Raw genomic sequence first — 24,684 nt, 5'->3', positions numbered from 1 at the left:
CTTTTTAAAAAGTTTCTTCTGTGTTAATAGGTGGAGAGTTGTGGTGGAGCATTCAATATAGCCGTTCATGCCTATGATAATGACAGTTCGAATGCCTTGGTGTTTGTGCGTGGGATTTTTAAAGTCATGTTTTATGTTCTGTTAACGGAGATGATTTTTGGAAAAAGAAGGGGTGATCAGTAGATCAGAGAGGTGTTTTAGAGAAGTATTCATCAAGCATTTATAGACCAAAAGTGCCAGTTTATCTTCAATGCGTTCTTTGGTTGGAAGCCAGTGTAATTGTTTTAACAACGGATATCTGGGTCCTCTCTTCTTTGCACCAAACACCAGACAAGCCCCTCTAGTTGGGATTTTCTGGAGCTTTTTCTCAGGTGGCAGTTTGCTATCTGGCACACTTTTTACAAACATAGTCTAACATTGACAGTGTCTCGTTAAAATGAACACATATATTTTTAACATTAGAAGTTACAACGCCAGTGGTGTTTTCAATCTATCATGATCTAAGGCTTAACTTTATTTCATGTTTTCAATAGGAAGATATACATACTAGATTACTTAGCCCTGACACACGTGACAGGTATGGTGTGAATAGCAGACAAGAAGGAGTAAGTACATTTATTCATATATTTCAACTTTGCATTTAAGAGTACTGTATCCCTTTAGCAGCCAACATCAAATTCTGTAGAACTTTGCAGGAACTATGAATATGCCACGTATGTCCTATCTGTAAAATGTAAACGTTAGCAGTGTCCTAGTATTCAAATTATGCAAGGAAACACGTTTTCTTTCTAAACGTCACTGTCAGACACTATTGAGTGACTAAGTGATTTCTTTTTTTCTTTGGTAATAACATTCATAACATGAGCTGTAAAGGGTACATGAGCATTTGTCTACATCAATAACCCACTTTTTGTAATCGACCAAATTGAACTGATTGAATATTTGCGCAGCACAAGACATACGATCATTCGTTACAAGGGTCTGAAAATCAGACTATTTACTGAAAGGATTGTTATCTATAAAGTCGATTCGACAACTAACGGTCCTTATTTTCCAACAAAGAGATATTTTCAAGCCCTTTCGTTTTGAAGGAAGTTCTAAATTAGTATTATCTTTCAATTGCCATTGGAATTTAACTTATTCATTATTTTGGCCTGCAAATGGGACATAGTACCTTTAAGCTACTTTTGTAACAACATTTCATCTATAGACTTATTTTATTTGAATGGCGATATACATGATTAATAGTTGCCTGAGTATTGTTATTGATTTTTTTTCCGTGTACGCACATTCTGAAATGCAAATATAATGCAAATCTATGACAAGTCATGCTGTCTAATAAGAATCTCTGCAAAAAATGTACAGAAGCTCACATATAAGAACATGAACAATAACACATTTTTGTATCTTCCTCTCCCTTCGTGAGTGTACACTTAATAGATGCCATTTGTAATGAATTCATACATGTATTTTACGTTGAAAACTTGCAGCCTTTAATTTCACTTCTATAATTCCATAAAGCTTTATATCTCAGCAGGTTGGTACACGTGCATAACAATAGAATTTACATGAAAGAAGGAGAAACCCTTTTTAAAAAAAAAGGAACACTAGTTTTTAGTGGGGGAGGGGGGGGGGGCAATTTGTAGAAAAAAATATTTAGCGGCGAATCAGCCAGCCGGTGAAAAAGCGGGGGGGGGGGGTGGTGAGTGAGCACTACTTTGTTCTCAACAACACCCGTCGCCACCTCCCCCTTAAGCCCCCCCCCCCTCCAACAAAAAACAAACAAAATATATATATATATTTTTTAGGTAAACTTAACGTTACCATCTTTTTCTAAACCTGTTTTGGGGCCAGGGGGCAGGACCGTCTCCCCCCTCCCCCGTGGATTCGCGCCTGGTATTTATATTGCCTTCAATAATTCATTCCACAATAGAGATGATTTTGCAACAGAAGTTGTGACATTAAAATGAGATGCCCAACAGTACGTCGGCGTATTTTGCATGTTTGTAGGCTCTTACCTTCTTTCTTGGGGGTGGGGGGGGGGGGGGGGGGGGGGTCATGTAAAAATCAACCATCAATACACAAAATGGAAGCTAGATTCGAGAAAATTCCCCGATTTAAGGTTCCGGAATGAAGTTTCTTTCTCTTTCTCAATACAGGACTTCGATGACCTCATTCATGGCATTATTCAGATACCGAAGTATTGCCAGATAATTATCGATACACCGGAGTTCCAAAGACTACGATTCATCAAGCAGCTTGGCTGTACCAATTATGTGTTCCCAAGCGCCGTCCATACCAGATTTGAACACTCAATAGGGTACTTTTAGTTTTCATAATGAGAGATTTAAGGGTTATTTGGTCGGGTAGAAATGGAAACGGGAATAAATTCTCGAGTAGCGGTTGAAAAGATATAAATCAAGAAACGAATGAAAGACCAATAGTCACTTCGAACTAAACCTGGCTTCGACTGCACAGTTATAAGAAATTGTCCCTGGTACAATGTATGGTACTGATAATTGAATTGAATGAATAATGGTGTTTATTTAGAATTAAAGAATAACAATGCATCGCGGCCAAAATGGCCAAATTGGGCAATGTTTTACAATTGTAAAATACAACATATAAAAATATTTATAGAAAATGACATCAATATTAATGAACAAAACGTAAAGGAGTTAATTGTATGAAATGAATTAACTTGAAAATTCTTTTTTCTTTTTTGGTCTCCCTAAATCATTTGATTTATAAAGGAGATAAAGATAAGTGAAGCAGCACATGATGATGATGATGTAGAGTAAAGAAAGAAAATAAAAGGGGATAGTAAGATGGTAAGATATAGAAGAAAATGAAGAGGAAGAATAAAAGAGAGAAGAAGAAGAGGAAAAAAGTAGAAGAGAAGGAGGAAGAAGAAGAAGATTCAAATGGGGATAGCAAGAGGAGACGGAGGGTAGTGCGAATAGTAACAGTATCATAAGAAATTAATATCCAACTACTACACATTATACAAACTACAAATGGTAGAGGCGAAATTATGTACGAAACAAATACTAATATGACAAAGTGTACATATTAAAAATATACTCTAGATAATAGCTACTCTATTAGTAAAAGGTTATACTGGTTTATCCAGACTAAAAAAGGGGACTATTAGAAGCAAAAGTAGAAGAAGAAAGAGGGGAAAAGGGGATCGTTAGAAAATGAATGAGAAGGGCGAGATGAAAAAGGAGGTGGAGAAGAAGAAGTGGTAGAGGAAGAGGAGACAACTGTGACATTGGCCATGGAAGATAATTTCAGTCATTTAAACAATTACAAATAAATGGTGAACACAGATTTTTTACTTTGATACAGCAGATGTAGTGTTTCCATTATAAAGATCCAAAGATTATAACCCAGTATAAATATAAAAGAGGTAACCACGATACCACGAATATTGACCAACATATTCCACCACAACTTATCTTCATTCGATTATAAGGTTTTCATTCTTAAAACGAAAGTCCCTCTCGGTATTAGTTAGGCCTGTCTAATGAATATAACATTACAATATCTCTAAAAGATCATATAAAGCACTGAAAAAACAACGAACCTCATTTTCATGCAATTCAACTTCCATGGAACAGAGACATATGTTAGCGAGATGCTTGATCTTGCTACGGGCTTTCTTTCATCAACAGAATGTTTGCAATTGGTAGAGCGTTAGTGTTGGGCATTGTGTCGAAGTTAAGAATTCAGTAAGTGTATGTGATTCACGTGGATAAATTGTCGCCAAAGCAAGGCTCGTATAACAAATGCAGGAGTGGGTGAAATGGATATTGTCAAGTTTAATTTCTTGTTCATGCGAGGAAATGCCACAGAATTTGGGTCCTGACCAGACAAATTCACTTAGGAAGACAAATAATAAAAAAATCTGTGTTTATAAAGACAAGAAGACAAAATTACTCTTGTGTTTTTCCGACCTGAAGTTGATGTACTTTTTCCAAATGAAATCAAATGTCAGTTTCTATGACAGTAAGAAGCTTTTATATTAATAAAAGACCATAAACAAAATTTCATTATTTCAGACTATATTACTTTCCATTTTCAATGCAGTGTCAGCCACTTAGGGGGCAAACTGGCCTTAATGCTCCAAGAGAATGATCGTAACAGCAGCACCCCTATTCAGAACACCGAGGTCGCTTGTGTTGAGATCGCCGGTCTCTGCCATGACCTCGGACACGGTCCCTTTTCTCATGCCTTTGAAGACATCATACAACCATATGAAGATGGCAACAAATGGAAAGTGAGTTAAAAAAATAAGAGCACGATGGATCAGTTGTAGAGCAGTGGTCTCGTAACCAGGAGGTCCCGCGTTCGAAACCAAATCGATTAGCCACGTCACTGCCCTTTTGGAAGGCTTTAATCCTCTTTAACCAGTCACTCGGAGACTTTTGGTCGTCGGTCCCCTTGTTCATTGCTAACAACCATACATATGCAAATGCATATTAGTTAAAGTTACACTTGTCACAGGATTATTTAATCCGTTTCTGGGTTTCCCAGTTAATAGGGTCATATTTCAGGGGGACAGAAGGAGAGGATGACATTTAGACAAAATGGATATTTTAATGTTTGCAATGTGAGTATTGAAAAGCGTTTTACTGGACGGCAAGGAGTGGCTTGGTGAAAAATATCGTAAATGTATAATTTAAGTCAAAATATAAGAAGAACAAAAAAATAATCAAAATTTATCTGCAAAATAGCCTGTTCGTAATGTTTACATTAAATTTGTATTTTTTAAGACATATATTAGCTTTTGCTTAAAAAAGGAGTCAAAATTGTGCTTATTCGCTTTTTCGAAAGTCTTTGAGATCGGGTGTTCTTTATTCCTATTCAAATGTGTTTAATAATAACCCAAGTTTATCATTTCCTCCATGATCTTTGCAGCCTGATAAGCAGGCGGTCTTCATGCTCAAATATCTCATCAAGCATAACAGCCTAGAGAAGAAGCTCGCAGATCTAAAAATCTACGCCGAAGATATCGACTTCATCTGTCAGCTTATTCTGGGTGTTAAAGAGGATGACGAAATGGTATAAATGAGATCATCAAGAGAGAGAGAGAGAGAGAGAGAGAGAGCGAGAGTGAGCAAAAGAATGGGGGGGGGGGGGGAAGGGGAGGGGAGGGGTTCGAGTTGTCCAAGCTCCTGATTTCCTCTTGGCAAAGTCGTCTGATTACCGTTGACATACTTGTGTTAATTTAGCAGGGCCCCCGAGTATAACAGTGTTTTACTCACTGATGGGGTTACCCTGGGTAAATAAAACAAAACAAATAAATAAATAAATAAATAAATACAATTTTTACTCGAAAATTTCATTATTTTGGAGGACTTTGCATGTGCATTGGTATCTTGTAGGAAATGTTTTTGATAATTTGTCTTAATCATTATAAACTTTGTATTCATATTCACAAATTGTACTAAAAGGGAATTGAGTTAAACATTAAAAAAATGTTATTCGTGAACAGAGAACAAACAAATGCATGGTGATGTCACATGAAATTAGATGAACAAAACACAAGACAAAATAACAAGAAATCATAAAAAATATATTATATCTCTCTCCTCTCCCCCTCACTTACTCTATCTCCATTAACCGTCTATAATTATGTATGGCTCTTGCCAACACCATGTCTGTCTCTCCCTGTCTCTTTCTCTTACATACTCAGTCTGCCCCTCTCTGTCTTTCTTTCTCCGTCCGTCCGTCTGATACTCTCTCTGTGCCTTTATCCACCTGTCTGCCTGCCTCTCTCTCTGAGTCTCTGCCTGCCTCTCTCTGAGTCTCTGCCTGCCCCTCTCTGAGTCTCTGCCTGCCTCTCTCTGAGTCTCTGCCTGTCTCTCTCTGAGTCTCTGCCTGCCTGCCTCTCTCTTAGTCTCTGCCTGCCTCTCTCTTATTCTCTGTCTGCCTATCTCTTAGTCTCTGCCTACCCCTCTCTGAGTCTCTGCCTGCCTGCCTCTCTCTTAGTCTCTGTCTGCCTCTCTCTGAGTCTCTGCCTGCCTCTCTCTGAGTCTCTGCCTGCCTATCTCAGAGTCTCTGTCTGCCTCTCTCTTAGTCTCTGCCTGCCTCTCTCTGAGTCTCTGCCTGCCTCTCTCTTAGTCTCTGCCTACCCCTCTCTGAGTCTCTGCCTGCCTGCCTCTCTCTGAGTCTCTGCCTGCCTATCTCAGAGTCTCTGTCTGCCTCTCTCTTAGTCTCTGCCTGCCTCTCTCTGAGTCTCTGCCTGCCTCTCTCTTAGTCTCTGCCTACCCCTCTCTGAGTCTCTGCCTGCCTGCCTCTCTCTTAGTCTCTGTCTGCCTCTCTCTGAGTCTCTGTCTGCCTCTCTATTAGTCTCTACCTGCCTCTCTCTGAGTCTCTGTCTGCCTCTCTCTGAGTCTCTGTCTGCCTCTCTCTGAGTCTCTGTCTGCCTCTCTCTGAATCTCTTCCTGCCTCTCTCTGTGAGTCTTTGCCTGCCTCTGTAACGTTCTCTCACAATATCCTTTAAAATGTTTCAGCTTCGTGAGAACAAGTTCTGCCTGTATCAGTTAGTGAACAACAGCGTATACGGGATGGACGTGGACAGATGGGACTATATTGCTCGGGGCGCCCACTACCTACATGTAGGCAGGAAGTCTACATTCGACTTCAAAAGTATTCTGTCCTCCGTGAAGATTCTCGATGTTAAGCGAGGCAGTAAGACCAGGAGGGAACTCTGCTTTAGAGACGAGGTATACACTCACATAAAAATGCAGGTTCAATTCTTCACCCAAAATCATGGAAACTGTATAAATAGCAGAACCTCGAAAATAGGGTGCAAGCCCGAGCCTCAACAACGTATGAGTTATTGTCGGATCCTAGCATTGTACCAGACCTCACCCTACCAAACCTAACCATACAAATATTACTTCTGTACCACACCTCATCCTACAAAACCTAACCATAATAATATTACTTCACACTCCTGACGACGGATAGTCAACCTGTTCGAAACGTCGAGCCACTCCCGCTACTCATCCTCTCCAAGCGCTATAGTTCTCCTTAGAACTATAAGCTAAGAAAGATAGCCAACAGTCTTTTTCAAGACTACACCAACAGTCCTTTTCAGGAACTACACACCCTCAAGAAAGATTTAATACCGAGAATCCTTTTCAGGACTCCTCAATCCTCCCTCTGTCTCACATGGTGCACCCGCAAGCCTACTGTATAATATTACTTCATTGTGTACTTCGTGTTCGAAATATGGTTAATCGAATAAATTTATATTGTCCTTCTTTCGAAATGAACTTTCATCTTCTTCCTTGTCTTAGGTAGCGAGAGATCTAAACCAAATGTTTCTCACAAGCCGCCAGCTTAACTACGCATCTTACCAGGATAGGCACAGCGAGGTCATCGCCATCATGTAATTAGAAGAAAAAAAGTTCCACTCGATTTGATTTAATTTGATTTGAATACATTACGCATCATACCTGAGAGAGGTTTTTAAGGATTTTCCACCCATTGAAAGAGCTGTACATCAAAATAAGGGACAGGGTCAATAGAGAAAAGTTGCAAAATGCACTGGTAAGCAGTTGTGTAATTATTTAAATGACTGCGGGGCTATTATTCCCAAATGGACATCCATGAATGCCACATTGTAAAGAATCTGAGAATAAAATGCATGCACTATGGTGAAATGTCTGGTAAGATTTGATGCTTTGGGGGTAAAGCAGCTCTACTATCATTTACAAAAATCACTTATGTCAAAGAAAGATGAGTGGTCTGCATAACAATGCCAGTGCGTACTTGTGCATTTTGCAATTTTTCTCTTTTGACCCTGATCTTTGTGCTGCTTTGTACTGCTCATTCCATGCGTGGAAAATCATAACAAAGATGGTATCTATATAAAGAGGAACAAAAGTTGTTTACCCTACGTACCACTCTCTTGCTTGACGACTTTGAATTAAATTGAATTTACTGATCTACATACATGTAAAAGCAAAATATTGAAAAGAAAAAAGAATACATTAAACATATGAGATAAAAAGCAAATACATGACCATGGCAACAAAAAGGCAAATCGCTTATGAATAGGGCATCACATAAAACAAATTAAACAAAATAATAATAAATCACCATACCTGCACACTTATACCCAACATACAAACACACACATAAAGTACACGAAAGCGTTTGTAAAAAGTTATCAATATGAAAAAAATAGATTTTGTAAACTTACTTTGTAATGACTGTATTGTCACCAAATTTTCAAATGGGTATTTGCAACGAAGCTTTTATAAACAGGTTAAAATTTAACTTAATTTGAATGAAGTGGGTTCCATTATTATACGCCAGCAACATGTAATGATTTAAGCGAAGTAGTAAATCTTACTTGGGTTGATGAAAATGGCCATTTTGACGAGTGGCATATTAATGAACGTTTGAATTTAGCACAAACTTATCATACTTATCGGGGAAAGTTTTATGTCCTACAGAGTACATACCTTCGAGAGTATTGAATGTAGTCAAATCGTATAAAGGCAACATTTTCATCTGTTTAAAGAGTGGTATTCTTGGACTTTGTTTTTAACTTAAGCATACCATCGACGGTGATTGATGTTGTATCCCCTCACACTTCTCCGTCATGCTTTTAACGATCTGCTCGTTATAGAGTCGCTGATCCTCAGCCACTCCCTTTTTCTGTTCTCGTGGCAGGAGCTCCTTTTTTCATCTCTTCGTCTACACCATGGTTTGTTGCTGCTTGTTGCTGCTTGTTGCGCAATGCGCTTGTCCTCATTGTTTGTATACAGTTTGTTGCACTTGTTTATCATTTGTAATTTTGAATTCACTATCTGAGGAAATACATCTAAACCCGTAATAGTTATTTGTTTTATATATACATATATATACATATCACAAAACCTTATTCTTAATATTTTTGTAGGCTGAAGGACGCTTTCAAAGAAGCAGCTGATCATCTCGTATTCGTTGGTGAAGGCGGGTAAGTTTCCTTTACAAATCGGAACAACATTCCTTGTGTTGCTTTTCATTTGTGTAATTCCGTGTTATGGATGTAAAAAGAGTTAATGGGAAAATGATACAGTCGTTGAATGTGGGTAGTATGTGATAATGTAATTGATCGACTGGTTAACTGGATTTTTAACAGGTTGCCTCCTGTACCATAACTTTCATAACTTTGTTTTGCATTTGCGTATGAAACTGTTTCAGAAAGAAGTACAAATTATTGGATTCTGTGAAGGACCCCGAGGCCTTCTGCCAAGTCGATGACACCATTGTAAACGCGATCAGGCAATCACTATCTCAAGAACCAGGAATGATGAAGGCACGGGAGATAATAGACCGGATACACAGGAGAGAATTCTATCATTGCATTGCAGAATGCAAGCATGCCAAAGAAGAGGTATTTTCACGTCTTTTAAATTTATTTAATGATTTAAAGGCAGGGTATTTTACCGACATGGCTACCACTGCTGTCATGTAGCTCCAACTACGCCATATCTCAGTGAATGCGTACATAGAACGATTCTGGGTCCCGTACATCATCAAGCGCGTCATCAGTTGATGATGCATTGTGGGACATGGCTGTCAACACAGTGAGAAACTGTTACCAGCAGATGGCAACATGTATCTGAAGAAGTGTCAGTAGAATAGCCTGAATTTAAAGAGAATAATAGTTAACAAGTTCAAGTTCAAGTTTTATTTATCTTTCTTTCATAACACACATTGCAAATATGACATGAATATAAACAAGTTGACAGAATATGGCGTTACAATAGAAAGATAAGGTGACCTTGGTTAAAAGCGAGGCTTGAGTGTGGAATTAAGGTCCCCCATGAGTGGCTTATGAGTATGTCCTAAATGAACAAACACGTCAGATAAAAATAATGCATACCTTAAAATGCTTATAAACTAAACTAACTAAAGAACTGAGAAAAATATAAACATAAATAAATATAATAAAATCTACTGACTACTAAAAAATGATATTCATAGCAGTAGCAGGAGTGATGGCTGATGTTGTAGTAGATTTAGTTGTTAAAGGTATAGACCAGTTTTGGAAACGCCCCCTCTCAAAAAATGAAGTGGAAGCTCTTATTACAAATCATGTGAAAGGATATGTTTTGACTAATACGTGACGATACAAATTTTGCCGGGAAACCGCTTACTAATTGATATTTGGTAAATTATCATATCGATCCGGCCTGGATAGGTATTGTGTAGTCCCATATACATCTTTTTGTGTACAGTGCTTGTAACTTATCCAAAACTGGGCCAAATTTCTTATCATTTTGATGATTCCAGAACCTTGCAGTACATGGCACACCAACACTTATATGCTAGATGATCAACCTTTTCTGATCGATTCCACAATGTTTTTCTCGCAATGCTATGTCATGACCAGACCGGGTCTAATATGATCACATAAACACCTCTATGACCAACATGGTATATAAAGGTGGGTAGGTACCGGTAGCTCTTGCAAGTTATTAACGGCCCTCTCTCGGGGGAACTCGTGGCAGTTTCACATGGGCGAGGACAAGCCAGGACGGGTGTGAACTACTAGACCCTGAAGTGACTGGTGGAAGGGTACATACTTAAAAATACATTCATGTACCTATACATATATGTATATATACATATTTTATATATATATATATATATAGAATCACCAGAGGAACAGGTTCCAACGGGAATATAGAAGAATACATATATATATAAATATATTTCACGATAATTCTTGTTCTAATTAAAGATGGGTACAATGGATCCAGCTGAGATTAAGCGGGAGATCTTAACTGATGTTGACGAACTTTCATCACCTTCGTCCTCATCTTCAAGTGAGATATGGCAAGCTCACAATATCGAAGTCATCTCAGTCAAGGTATTACCAATTGTAGCATTTTTGTAAGGGAACAGTGTCGTCATTCCGTAGGTTCGATATTATAAAGATTCGTAATGCTTGAAAAGAAATAGGGTTCGTTATATAATATTCTTCTTCAAATTTCGCACTTACGAAATGATGATCTCTTTGTCATATTCGGACTCATGAACCGTATTTCGTTTTCGGGATTACGAACCTAAATGTTTTACTTTTCAGAATTACGGACCTTTGTAATAATGAACCCTTCTTCATTTTCAGAATTCTGAACCTTCAGATCAAGGAACCTTCAAAGTAACGCAACAAATAGGGAATTAGGAACCCCTAATAAAGGAAGTTTGTGTTTCGAAATTATGAGCTATCGGAAAAACGAAAGCCCCCCCCCCCCCCCTTACGGCAGAAGGTCAGGTCACTGCATATACATTTTCATAATCTGGTAGGACGCATGATCGTCCAAAAATATATATATTTTTAAAACTCTTTTAATCTTGTGAGAATTAGCTTGGGCTAAATTGTCGGTAAATTTGACCTGCTACCGGACCCAATTCAACTGGTTCTAGCGACACCCTTATGTGTTTAATATATTATATATCAATTTCAAAGATTGTCAGCGACATAAAATAGTGTACCGTGGAGGAAACTAAAATAAAACTATTCTTTTTCTATGAACACATTTACGAAAACAATCCTGTGGTGGCTTTAATAATACAGATATATTGACTGCTATGAGAGGCATAGCCGTTTATATTAGATAGCTTAGACAGATACCGAGATGTGATTGGTCCAGAGCTCGTCACGTGATATCAATGTTTTTTAAGGTTAGATTTTTTTTTTTTTCCCCCAATTTTTTTATAAAAAAATGGACCCCCCCCCACACAAAAAAAACCCCAAGGCTATCTAATATAACAGTTATTGACTGGCAGGGGGTGTAATATATCATTCTTTGGACCTGAAGGGAGTTATATTTCCCAAGTGGTTATATTTTCCCGAAGCGCGCAGCGCTGAGGGAAAATATGGTCACGAGGTTTATTCAACATACTAAAGAGAGATATACAAATATGTAAAATTAAATTAAGAAATATTTTGCGTATTCTAATTTATTTTCATTTTTTTTACTTTTTTTTCTCATTTACTGATAGTTATCACGATTTGACTGTGGAGGCAGAAACCCTCTCATCAATATCCCGTTCTACAAGGAATCAAGTGATGGTACATTTGTTGCCGAGTTCCTACCAGTGGACGAGGTAAGTGTACTAAGACATGACCTATGTAAACTCAGGCGCGGATCCAGGATTTCTTAAGGGGGGGGGGCCCAAATTTAAAATTATGCGAGCCAAATACTGGTACGGAATGGTGACCAGCAGTGACGTTTTTGTTTTTTTTGTTTTTTTTTGTTTTTTTTTTTTTTTTTTGGGGGGGGGGGGGGGGGGTTGAGGGGCAGACAAAAAAAAAAATCCGTATCACCCCACTCTTACATGCAGGCCCCGCTGAACGGTTGTCAAAGTTGGTGGAGGAAGGTTAAAGTATATACGATCAGGTAGAGCGCAGCGTAAATTGGCGTGGGGTCTAGAGGCAAAGCCCCGGTGGGCGTCAAGGGGCGGAGTCTCTGGAAGCTCAGGGGTTTTAGGCATTTAATTACGGTCAGACGAGCATCTAAGGCCCGCCTTGTGGCCCTAGGTGGGGTCCAGGGGAAAAATCACCCGGAAGCTCAGGGGTTTTAGGCATTTAGTTACGGTCAGATGAGCATATTTTGATACCTTATTTGTGACACTGGCAGGACACTAATTGGCGTAGGGTCCAAGGGGCGGAGTACCCGGAAGCTCAGGGGTTTTAGGTATTAAATGACGATCAGATAAGCATCCAGGTGACCGCTTTAGGGCCATTGGTTGGACCCAGGGGCAGAGTCCCCAGATGCTCAGGGATTTTAGGCGTTTAATTACGGTCAGATGAGCATATTTTGATACCTTATTTGAGACACTGGCAGGACACTAATTGGCGCGCTTGGCTCTAAATTTAGGAATTTGTCATTTTCCAACAAACGCATACAAAATATAATTTACTAAAAAGTGAGGTAAAAATATCGGAAAAATTATGTAATTTCAGCAACATTTGTAAATCACCGGTATCGAATTAGGAATTAACTACGTTTGAATTATATTTGGCAATTGCCTCCCCCCCCCCCCAAAGCCCCACCTTATCAGTATGCCAGTGGCCCCCCGATCTACACCTTGTTGGCGGGAAAACCGCAACTGATCTCCCCTACCTTTCTTCTCTCTCTTTTAGGATTGCTGGGGGGAGGGGGGCAAGGGCCTTTCGGCCCCTCCGATGCACACGTTGTTGGCATTGGATTAATCGCATTTGCTCTCCCCTTCTCTTCACCCTTTTCCTTTTTCCTGGCTTCTCTCTTTTTTTGGCGGGGGCAAAGGGGAAGGGAGGAGGCAAGGGCCTTTTGCCCCCCCCCACCATCCACAACTTTTTGGCGAAAAAACTGCAACTGATATCCCCCTTCTTTTCTTCTTCCTCTTTTTTCCTTCACTTTGTCTCCTCTTTTCTTTTTTCTTTCCCTGTTCTTCCTTCTCTGTCAATTTTTTTTTGATGAGGGGGGGGGGGTAGAGGTAAAAGTCTTGGAGGCGAGGTCCTTTCGCCCCCTCCCCCTTGATCTACTCTTTCCCCCTTTTCTTGTTTTCTTCCTCTTCTTTCTTTCCTTTTCTCTCCTCTTTTCCTATCCCTTCTTTTCCCTCTCTCTCTCTCTCTCTCTCTGTGTCTCTCTTTTTGGTGGGAGGGGGGAGGGGGGGGGGGGGAGGCTCCCTTGGTTACCTGGATCTGCGTCTGAAACTAAGCAAACCTTTACAAATCTACCCACGGGGAGGTGTCGTGGTATCGTGTTTCATTTGTTTGACTCTAAACCCAAGGGTTTTGGGTTTCAATCCCAGCCCGGCACTTTTAGAGATAAGTATGCTTATATATATATATATTGTACGAATTGGAGATGTCGTGGTATAGTGGTTCATCCTCTTGACTGTCAATCCAAGGGTTGAGGGTTCGAATCCCGGCACTAGCATCCTTTGGCAAGGCATTAATCTATCTTTGCCACTCTCCACCCAGGTGTTAATAGATACTTGCTGTCGAGGCTTCATTACTATCATAATTACTATCGTTATTATTGTCATTATTATTATCATTATCATTATCATTCATATTACTATTATCACCATTACTGTTGTTATCATTATTACTATTATTATAATCATCGATCCTTCGATTTACCAAACTGCCAAATAACTAACCTTCAGAATTAAAAAAAAACATCGACCCGCACTAGCGGACCGTTTTGCGAATAACTCTAGGATGAATCTCTCTAAAGGCTGGTTCAGAAAAGACGCTGTAATCGCCCCCCCCCAAAAAAAATAAAAAAATAACCACGGTTTATATTTGTTACGTGTGAATCAACGGAAACGTAGCCTTTTAAAGGGAGGCTTTACTACTGCAGCTAGAAGGGATTAGACCACCCAGAGAGCCATCGAGGTCACTGTGACAGGTGGCTATCTCATTAACTCAGCTCTCATTTAGCATAAGAAAAAGAGGATCATGGGGGACCAACAGGCACCGATTTGGGAAGTTTTCTATATAGAGGGAGCAAGTAGCTACAAGTAGGACAGTGTGCCTTTAAAGCACGAGTTCACCTCTACCTATTAATATTCCCGCCTAAGATTTTTCAGATAATCTCTATGTTGACCAAAAAATGATAATAACCATCCATTTTTCACAGATATCACGCTTGCTGGAAAAAACCCCTGGAAAAAAGGTAAATACGGTCACGTGGCCTGATGACGATATCAACATTACTTGATAATTCATGTTGAATTTTGTTTTCTATGTTTTAATTACTCTCAAATCGTCCCTGATTATCAATTTGTTGTTGTCTTTTATTCTAATATTCACACTTTTTGGTTCCATTTATGTTGACCTATTATAGGTCAGTTTTAATCATATGCAAACAGAGCCCTGACGAAGACCAGCTTGTAACTTATTTTAAGTATTTGCTGTATCTTGTCACAATTTAAGAAATGTTTGTGTTTTAGACTATGTAAATTTGCTTTTTTATATTTCATTTGTAAATTTGTATCTTTGTTAATGTCTTTAATACTGATCAGGCTTCTCTGTCTAAATATTCGTGAATAAATAAAATAAATAAATAAATGACGCATTAACGTCATTTATAATGCAGGATTGCACCTTTTAAAGGGTGCAGGACTGAACCCCTAAAGGTGCTGTTAGTGCATCGGCTTGCACCCCTAATGGAGCAGGATTGAACCATTAAGGGTACTACATGTCTCTTAAAAGGTGCAACCTGGCACCCTCTTAAAGGGTGCAGGATTGAACCCATAAAGGTGCTGCTAGTGTTGCATCGGTTTGCACCCCTAAATGTGCGTGATGGAACCATAAAGGGTACTAACATAGGTCTCCTAAAAGGTTCAATCTGGCACCCTTTTAAAGGGTGCAGGATTGCACCTTTAAAAAGGGTGCAAGATTTAACCCCTAAAGGTGCTGCCAGTGTTGCATCGGTTTGCACCCCTAAAGGTTCATACTTGCACCATTTTTCTTAGTGTGTAGTGCATAACGACGATTGGGGTATCTCCATTCAATGCTATGTTATGTTGTGTATAATGCCAATGTTGTCTCCTGCAGTGACGTCATATGCTATTGCGCAATACAGCTCCGAAACTGGGCTTTTTTCTGAGTGTTCTGAGTCGTCATTTTTAAAGCTAGATTCCAGAATAATGGATGATTTCTAAGAAGAATCATCGTCATATTCGGAATCTCCGTCAATTCTTTTTCTTCATGTCACGTTTTCAATTTTAAGCCTGTTTTGGTTGAAGGGGACCTTTAATAGCTCTGTACAAATGAAATGAGAAATGTGAAGCGTGTGGCGCTTTACGTCATCCTAAAACAAACCACCGCGGTTTACCGCTACATCTGAACAAGACTTATGAACCAAGGGATTTCAAAAGTTTGCTTTGCAAAACAGTTTGATCATGAGAATCTACTTATTAGTCTGATGGTAACTTTGATAGATTAATCTGCAAATAAAACTTTAGACTATGAAATTCCCCAATGACAATGCTGTTCATACTAGAACAATGCGAATACAGCAATCCTTCTCTCTGCTCTCACACAAATTTGGACAAAGCAAAATATCGACGCGACTAGCGTCTAAATAACCACCCTTCGGATTTTCGATCAAAGAACTATACTGTCGAAACTATAAAATCTTCGCAATGAAGACATTTCTGACTAATAAATAAAGTCGGACTAAACTGAACAACTTATAAACTTCGGACTAACAAAAAAGAAGGATTTTTTTGGATAGAAATGGGCAGCAATTATATCACTTCGATGTATCTTTGTACTCATTGGTATTCAAATTTATAAATTTTCAAAAGGGATTCCATATCACAGAACCTTAAAATAAAGGTCGGGATACAGCAACCATAACATCACAAATATTAAGATCGACCTATAAAACTGGCATATAGCTCCGCTTAGTCTCATTTGACAACGCCCCCTATCGTCAGAGTCAGCAGCCTAACATGTTAGCCTATGGAATTTTACACACACAAACAAAAATCGTTAAAAATTCATTTTTCCACCCCGACGTACGTTATCACTAGCTCTTTCTTTGGAACCCTCATGTCTCATTGACTTTTGAAAGTTCACTCACCGTAATTTGATCAAAATAGGTTGCAAGCTCGCCATTGCCTATATAACACATGTGAAACAAGTCGAACTTTGGACTCAGTTTGCCAAGCGATTGTAAGGTTTTAGGTCAAGCATACGAAGGATAAGAAGCATGAATTATAATAGATCAGTTCTGATCGGTTCATTATGTCTATTTCAGCCAACCCCCCACCGTAATTTGTCCATTGAAGATAAGCAAACATTTTGCCGAGGTAAGCAAAAACATGAATATTCATGATCGCCATGGACTATTCGATTATTTACAGAGGGGTGCCATTATGCACCACACCAAACTCCCTACTTTGAGTCAAGTATTTCATTGTATTATGTAGTTTGGTAGGTTTATTTTAATAACTGTTTAATTATCAGATATCAATGATAGTTTAAAGATATGGAAAGTGTTCTTGTATTAATATTTATCAAAGCAATCTCACATACAAATTCACTACCAAGTGTCGTCTAATCCGCCGATTGTCGTCTGCTATATACGTCCAGCGAGCAAAAATGAGACAACCGGAGCAATATGGGAGCATTGATCCATCAAAAGTTCCCGATACAGGTGTTGTTAAATTGTTCAACCATATACCTAGCCTATCCGATATGCGTCGGGCTTTACAAGTATACTAATCGCGTTTATTTGGAGAGTGACATCGGCGCGGGCGTCAGCCCGAGCGCCTATCATCACTGGTAAATGCGATAAGTTTTATTTTCTTTTATGTACAATGTTTCGTTCGTAGAAAATCTACGAACCCCCTGTGAAGCTCTTTCATGAATATTTATATAGCATGGACCAAAATAGGCCAATGAGCGATGAGGAACCTGGAGATGATATTTGATTGGTTGAATCAAAGTGATCAATCACCAAATAAGGTTAGTCTTATAAATCATGCATGAGAATTCGCTCGTCACACATACGATACACATTATATGAATAATGATGAGTTGACCAGTGATGATAGGCGCTCGGGCTGACGCCCGCGCCGATGTCAGTCTCCATAACGCGATCAGTATATTTGCCATAAAGCCCGACGCATATCGGATAGGCTACCATAGACCCTGTATAGTCCTTTGCGTGGGTTAGGCTCTAGTGTTTATAAGTCATCAATAAGATTAATCAAATTTTTACTAAAAGCAGCACTTTAGATAATAAGCCTATACTGATCGTTGCATCGTTAATCTTTAACCAGCTCCAAGCCGACCTGCCACCGGTAGACGTCTCCTTCCGCATCTACACTAAGGTACCCAAATTAGATCGAGAGACCGTCAACATGGCCAAGTCCAGATGCGAGACCAGGCTAGAAATGATTCATGAGAGGCAACGCTCCGTCCCAACTAAACCCGTCAAGCAGAAGGTCAAGAGTCCACCAATTGGACCAGTGGCTCCTAGCCCGCCATTAAGCGCCGTTGGCCCTGTGACCAGCCCCAGTTCCGGTTCAGGCAAGACCTCTTCTTCTTTACAGGGACACCCGATGGTTACACCCAATTAGCCTGAAAAGCGACTGAGAAATGTGTGCGTCCTCTATGTACTGTACAATAGAATGTCGGGCTATGGCCTGAAAACTAGGATCGCTGGTTTGTGTCTCTTTTTGTCACTCTCTGTCCCCGCTTTTTCCCATTCATTCTGTCTGTATCTGTCTATCTTTTTCACTTTTCTCTATCAGTCTCTGACTATGAAGTAGGTCTACCTCTTTTGATGTGTCTACCTCTTCCCCCTCTCACTATCAGTCGCTGACTATGTGTACATCGTCTAATATCTTTTTCAGTTTCTGCCTAAATCTCCTCCCTCTTTCAAGTGACCATCCCCATGTTCTCTCCATCTCTACCTGTCGCCATACGTCTGTTTCTCCACGTCTCTTTAGTCAGTAATTTTACCTTTTCTTATTCTGGGAAATGCCACAATTCAACAGGATGGCCTGAAAAACTAATTGTCGACATAAATATGTTGTTCTTAATGAAAGAAAGCAAAGAATAGATGACTGCGGTACTTTTATAATTTCAAGAAGATATACTAATTCTCCTTGAATTGATTTTTCGGAAATAGTTGTGTTCGTGCCTGAAAAAATCCATGCGTCGCCGATATTGCATTTGACTTACACAATTGTGATGATGAACGTTTTCTTTTATCACGGGCCCACCTTCCTAAGAAAATTGACTGCTGACATTCTCACCTAACCAACTTCTCAGTAAGTCCTACTCTAAATTTGGGGGAACGAAGTGCGAGCAGTAAGTAAGTACAGTACACACGACCTAATTGCTGGGCAGATGTAAAGTCACTGTTACTGATATGTAGTGATTTCAGGGGATGCTCGGGTGTTGGGGGTTGGGGGGGGGGGGGGTGACTATATATTGTAAGCATGTAGCCTTGTTTCTAAGGATATAAAAATGTTAGCAATCGAAATTGACGAGAAATTTGTCATTATTTTTATTGCGGATATACTAAGGTTTTGATGTCCTTTGGTTTATTTCCATCTGTGTTGTATGGGTGAAGAGCGAAAGGTTTAAGTTTCAGGAGAGAATAGGTTACATGTAGATCTCCTAATTTATACATTTAGAGGTGTTGTGGGCTAGTGGATAAGTCACCCGTCTGCAAAGAAAAAGGTGCGGGGTTCAAGTGCCGCCGCGTCACTAATGTCCTTTGGCAAGACGTAAATCACATATGTATGTTGGTACACTAGCACAATTTATTATACAAATGCAAATACCATGGGTTTAGACAGTTTTCAAATTTTCACAAAAGATATACGGTATTTCTTCAATGTTTTCGTAAGTAAAGATTATCCTGCATGAATGCTTTGTATAAATTTTGTTAGATAATTTGAAATAAAATTAGAAAAATTGAAAAAGGGTAAGAAAATTTAAGATATTTTTTGGGGAAAATGGAGCATGGTACATAAATGAACAAAGCAGGAGAAAGTAGTAAAAGTTAGATAGCTTGAAAAGCCTGTAATACTACTATTACTACTTGTAATAACAGCATGCGTTTGTTGTTTTTAATCCCTTGAAACAGGTTCGTTTGTCAGTACTGATGGGGACGAAGGTATTCCAAGTCTGATGTCGAACCCTCCTGATGCTGTTGCTGCTGTTGGTACGGGGCCGGCTGAGTCTAATCCTCGAGGTTCGCGATCTCCTGAACCAGAGGTTAAGCTACACTAGACTCCTCCAAGCGCCATATCTATCACTTTCTGAAAAGCACCCTTAACAAGGATCGTAGTCAAGAGTAGGTTCGATACCATTGACAGGGAAACCGTTCTAACACCTCCGATTAATAGACCCTTAACAGGCATTTTATATTGAAAATAATATCGCTAGTGACATTCGTTTGTCTCGCAATGTATGGTCAACAAGGGATCAAAAGATCACGACGTTTCGTGCGCTGCTGCAACATATATTTTATATCTTGCATGATTTTGTACACCCTATTCGACGAATGATTCTTCCTAGACTTTCTAGCCTAAAAGGGAAAAAAAATCAAGCCAATTCAGCTGTTATTCTGACTAGAATAGCTAAATGCACTAAATTTCAAGTCGTTTAATATTTTTATCATTCTTTACAACCTAAATTAGGAAGATGATTGATTAGATTTACATATTTAATACAACCGCCCTTACTATGAAAATCGGATAACAGGAGGATGTGTAGTGCGCACCCTTTTTACGAGTTTTCGTGTACGCGGATGATGTAACATGCCCCAAACCTTCGACCCCCACCCAGTAATTTGGAAGGTTATTTTGTATTTATGTGTGTGGGCGGGGATGTGTGTGTGCGTGTGTGTGTTTGTGTGTCAAAAGCATTTTTAAAAACAAATTTGGTACTTCTTACATGAATGTATTTCATACAAAGACACTCAGACATGTACTAGATAGACAATCGCAGAAAAATGAAACAAACCTATGGCAAATTGTATGAAACTGATTGAATTATTCATCCAATCACATGTGACATTAAGAAAGTAGTAAAAGCGAGAGTACTAAGGGAAAAGAAAGTTAATTTGTACGAGAAGTTGACAAATTGATTTATCATGGTATTATTTAAACAGTTTCTTTATGAATGTCAATCATTTCCCAAGCGTAGATATGAATTGTAAGAAATAGGGGGAAAATGAGGGACTGGGCCTTTGATTCATTTGGAGAAAAACAACTAAAAAAGGAAAAAGATGAATAGAAGAAGAATAAACAGAACTGAGAAGAAGAAAAAGTAGGAAATGAGTTTCAAAGTCTCTTGTTTACCTTTTCAATCTGTCACTGTTAAAGGGTGTTTTTCCTAATGTATGGAAGACCGCACGAAAAAAGCCTATTTTGAAATCTGGAAATAAACAACATGCCGAAAATTATCGACCTATTTCCTTACTGTCAATTCTATCTAAGATATTAGAGATAGCTGTACGTACTGCACTTCAAGAATATCTATTAGGGCATCATATTCTCACCGATCGACAATTTGGGTTCCGCCCCAATCACTCATTTGAAACTGCACTACTCTGTATGACAGATAATTGGGCTAAACACGTATATCTGGGGACAAATTCTTCTGTCAAAAGAATTCACAAAGACAATTTTCATAAACTAGTGGATACGTTTTTCTTTTTGCCGACGATGAAACCCTATCGGTACATGAGTCGATAGTTCCTGAAATTTAATCAAAGTTGAATCAAGCATTATATGAAGTTTATTCTTGGACTCAGAAGAATAATTTCGTACTAAATACAAACAAAACTTAGGTTATGATCATAAGATCAAGACAGAAAATTCAAACTCTTATTTGAAGGCATTCAAGAGAGAAGTATGATATTGGACGAAATGGGGGCAAAATACTTTTCCAATATGGTTACATATCTGGTAGGTTATATCTCTTATCCCAAGGCAATACATTTTTCATTTGATTGAACTGTGTTTATTTAATCGGTCACACATATTTGATTTTTTTTGTTTTGTTGTTGGTTTTTTTTTTTTTCTTCTCCATATTTTGTTTTTTTTGTCTTCAGAAGGGCCCCGCAAATGCAGATAAACTCACACTCGCCCTTCATACAGTTGCATTCAAACAAAATTATCTTCCCCTTCTTATTTTGTTATTTGTGTGTTTAAACTCTCATGTATTTATTTTGTAAATAATTTTGGGTGGTGAGTATATATAGAATATAGTGTATATGTAAAGCGCTTAATACAGACATCGTAGATGCATTAAGCGCTATATAAATCGGAATTATTATTATTATTATGCTGGAAATTAGGAAAATAAATATTGGTGACAAAATGGGATCAAAGTTTGTTTGTTTGATTTTATTTCTGCATTTGTCAACATAATTAAACGTAATATACAAATTAAGTACATACATATTAGTATCAAAAGTTAAAATACATATATAATCATACCATAATATAATTCAAACAAATAATTTTACTTAAAAAACAAACAGTTGACAAATCATTCAACATTGAAAAACGCAGGAGACCGCCATCTTAAGCTAAAGCTTGAAAGTAATTGCGGCCTCAGGAAAAGGAACCTTTATGGGCGACCAAACGTATACAACATATAGTATATTCCGCAATAAATCAATTGTAACATCCACATAATGAAGTAAATCTTTTTTTCTTCACGCATAACATAAAATGCGTTAAGTAAAAAAGGGGAAACAATGTATTAAGTGTATGTTTTTCCTGAACTTTGTTATGTATGTGCACGTACAAGTGTGTTCATGTACATGTTTTGGAGCGCTCATTAAATTATGACTTGTAAGCTGATAACAATCTACATGTACGCTACATCCTACGAAGAATATATCGTAGTACATGATTTAACAGTAGTTGGGAGACTATTCCCTATGTCAGGGCCGTTGTGTCGGATATGTTGATGCGAAATGAGCAATTAGGGGTTATATCAAATGAAAGTTCTGAGAGTTTCGTGTCGGATAAGAATGGATTGTGTTTTTAAAAATAAAAGGGTGTGGAATGCCGGAGGAAGTAGGTTATTGGAGTATTTGAACATAAAGATTGCAACCTGCAAAGTATTGATATAAAAATATACTGTTAATGTTTTCAGTGAATTGAGACAGAGGTCCCTTTCCCGAGTATCAACTTAACATTTTGCATGAGGACAAAGCGAGTGATTAACATATATATATATATATATATATATGTATATATATATAGTTTTGTATGTCGGTTTAAAAATATGTATATATACACCGAAAAGTGAAATTATCAAATAAAAAAAAATAAAAAAAAGGTAATTAACAAACATCCTTTATCCTTCCCATCAGAAAAAAGTAATTCGAAGATATAATTTTTATTATATCCATATGATTTTTCTTTGGCACGCCCTTAGCCCTTTTTGGTTGTTTTATTTTTTAACTGTTCAGAAAGCACCTGCTTGTATTAAGTAAGCAACTAAGGGATATACGGCTTTCAGTCCTCTCCGAGAGACTTGGTAATGAGGATTAATACCTTACCAAAGGACACAAGCGCATCGACCCGGTTTCGAACCCAGGACCACCTAGCTATCTCGCCTCCATTTAAAGGGGCAATCAAATACTTTTAAAATGTTCATTTCTATGGAAACAGAAAATCTACAGATACAGAATGTTTGAAATAAATCGGACAAATAACAAAATGAATGTTTACATATTGAGATCATACAGCTGTGCGAATCTCAATTTGGTAATTTTTGTCAGTGGTTTGTGATGTAGTCATGATCATCTCTCCCCTTTTTCGTGCACAAAAATATCATTAATCTCTGTTTTTTTTCCTCATAGCCTTCTCACTTTTAAAATATATAATGGATAGCATATTATTTTAGGTCCTCAAAAAAAAAAGAGCTGCTAAGTCATATAATTATTATGGAAAAGAAGTGGCAATTTTTGTGTGTTGAAACGGGAAGGTTATTCGGCACTACGTCTCAGTATTACAGATTCAACCAATTCGATTACAACTTTCAAAAAGTCATAGCTTTCTCATTTTTTGTCCAATTTCATTCAAACCTTCACCAGTCTGCTTCTCCTATTTCTCTGCTTTCTTCCGCATTGTTGTCTAATAATGTTTGAAATTCTTAAATGATCCCAAGCAGATGACGTCGCTGGGGCTCAATGGACCTTTACACAAAATTGCGTGTATTTCAAGGCGACTAATAATGCAATATTAGAGGGGAATGTTTCACGAGGGATCAGTTTCTGATCGCTCTTTGGGGTGCTGCGATTGATTCATGTATGAATAAAGCATGGCAAAACTTAATATACAATTGAATTATTCTGTTATCAACTTGCTTTCTACAGGTTCATGGAAAGTGGGTAACAAAATTTAAAAAAAACGAGCTCGATCACCTTTATGATTCCCAAAACGATAATCAGCATGGTCAGTTTGTGTTGAAGATTTTGGTGTGTGCTTTCAATTAAGGCTGTCAATATTCATGCAGGCTCAATTCACTCATTTCTACTTTATCTTATGTTTAATACTATATTTAAAGACCGTCAATACTACTGGGCCAGAAGGGATTAGACCACACAGCGAGGTCACTGACAGGTGGCTATCTCATAAACTCAGCTCTCAACTAACATAATAAAAAGAGGATCATGGGGGACCAACAGGCACCGATTGGGGAAGTTTTCTATATAGAGGGAGCAAGTAGCTACACGTAGGACAGTGGGGCTTAAAACATCTTATGAAAAGGGCAAGAGTTTATTTTAAAAAAAGGATAAAAGTCCAGTTCCCTTTGGTGCTAGTAAATCCCAGTTACTTTGTTTGCATAAGTGGCAAAGATACGTCACAAAGTTGCCAATTTGTGTTTGACTGTCATCGCACCTTCAAAAATTCATAACTTTCTTATTTTTCATCGGCTTTTGTTCAAACTTCCACTGACTTGTTTCTCTCGTATTTCTCCTTCTATCAGGATGGACTAGATCAGAGTATTAACATATAATAAATAAAGGCAAAAAAGGACATTTTTATACAGAGTTCCTGCAAAACATTAAATACAGGTATTTCCTTTATACAATATCACTGGGACATAATCTTCATCTACGATTTATTTAATCAAAATGGGTTATGAAGTAATTAGCTCATTATTTCTGACTA

At 38.2% G+C, this 24,684-nt stretch overlaps 1 protein-coding gene across 1 annotated transcript; it reads left to right on the top strand.

The window, feature by feature from the left end:
* The first annotated feature begins 3,200 nt into the window (after positions 1 to 3,200).
* On the top strand, positions 3,201 to 19,774 carry LOC100889102 (deoxynucleoside triphosphate triphosphohydrolase SAMHD1-like). The gene is made up of 11 exons (XM_030994192.1): positions 3,201 to 3,247; positions 4,093 to 4,282; positions 4,924 to 5,067; positions 6,522 to 6,734; positions 7,314 to 7,405; positions 8,927 to 8,983; positions 9,211 to 9,403; positions 10,757 to 10,885; positions 12,022 to 12,126; positions 17,809 to 18,058; positions 19,629 to 19,774. Exons 1-11 carry the CDS (start codon positions 3,201 to 3,203, stop codon positions 19,772 to 19,774), a joined length of 1,566 nt encoding a protein of 521 aa, XP_030850052.1.
* Positions 19,775 to 24,684: the final 4,910 nt, after the last annotated feature.

The sequence above is a fragment of the Strongylocentrotus purpuratus genome, unplaced genomic scaffold (assembly GCF_000002235.5).
Source record: "Strongylocentrotus purpuratus isolate Spur 01 unplaced genomic scaffold, Spur_5.0 spur5_scaffold_21, whole genome shotgun sequence".
NCBI classification, from domain to species: Eukaryota; Metazoa; Echinodermata; class Echinoidea; order Camarodonta; family Strongylocentrotidae; genus Strongylocentrotus; species Strongylocentrotus purpuratus.
Note: the sequence above shows the minus strand (reverse complement) of the source record. Positions and strands in the feature narration are given on the sequence as shown.

Bases quoted from the DNA above. Each gene is read 5' to 3' on its own strand.
- LOC100889102 (XM_030994192.1), top strand. From the start codon at position 3,201: ATGAATGAGAAGGGCGAGATGAAAAAGGAGGTGGAGAAGAAGAAGTG. The intron at 4,283-4,923 runs GTGAGTTAAAAA...TGATCTTTGCAG, and splicing joins AAGATGGCAACAAATGGAAA to CCTGATAAGCAGGCGGTCTT. The intron at 10,886-12,021 runs GTATTACCAATT...ATTTACTGATAG, and splicing joins TCGAAGTCATCTCAGTCAAG to TTATCACGATTTGACTGTGG.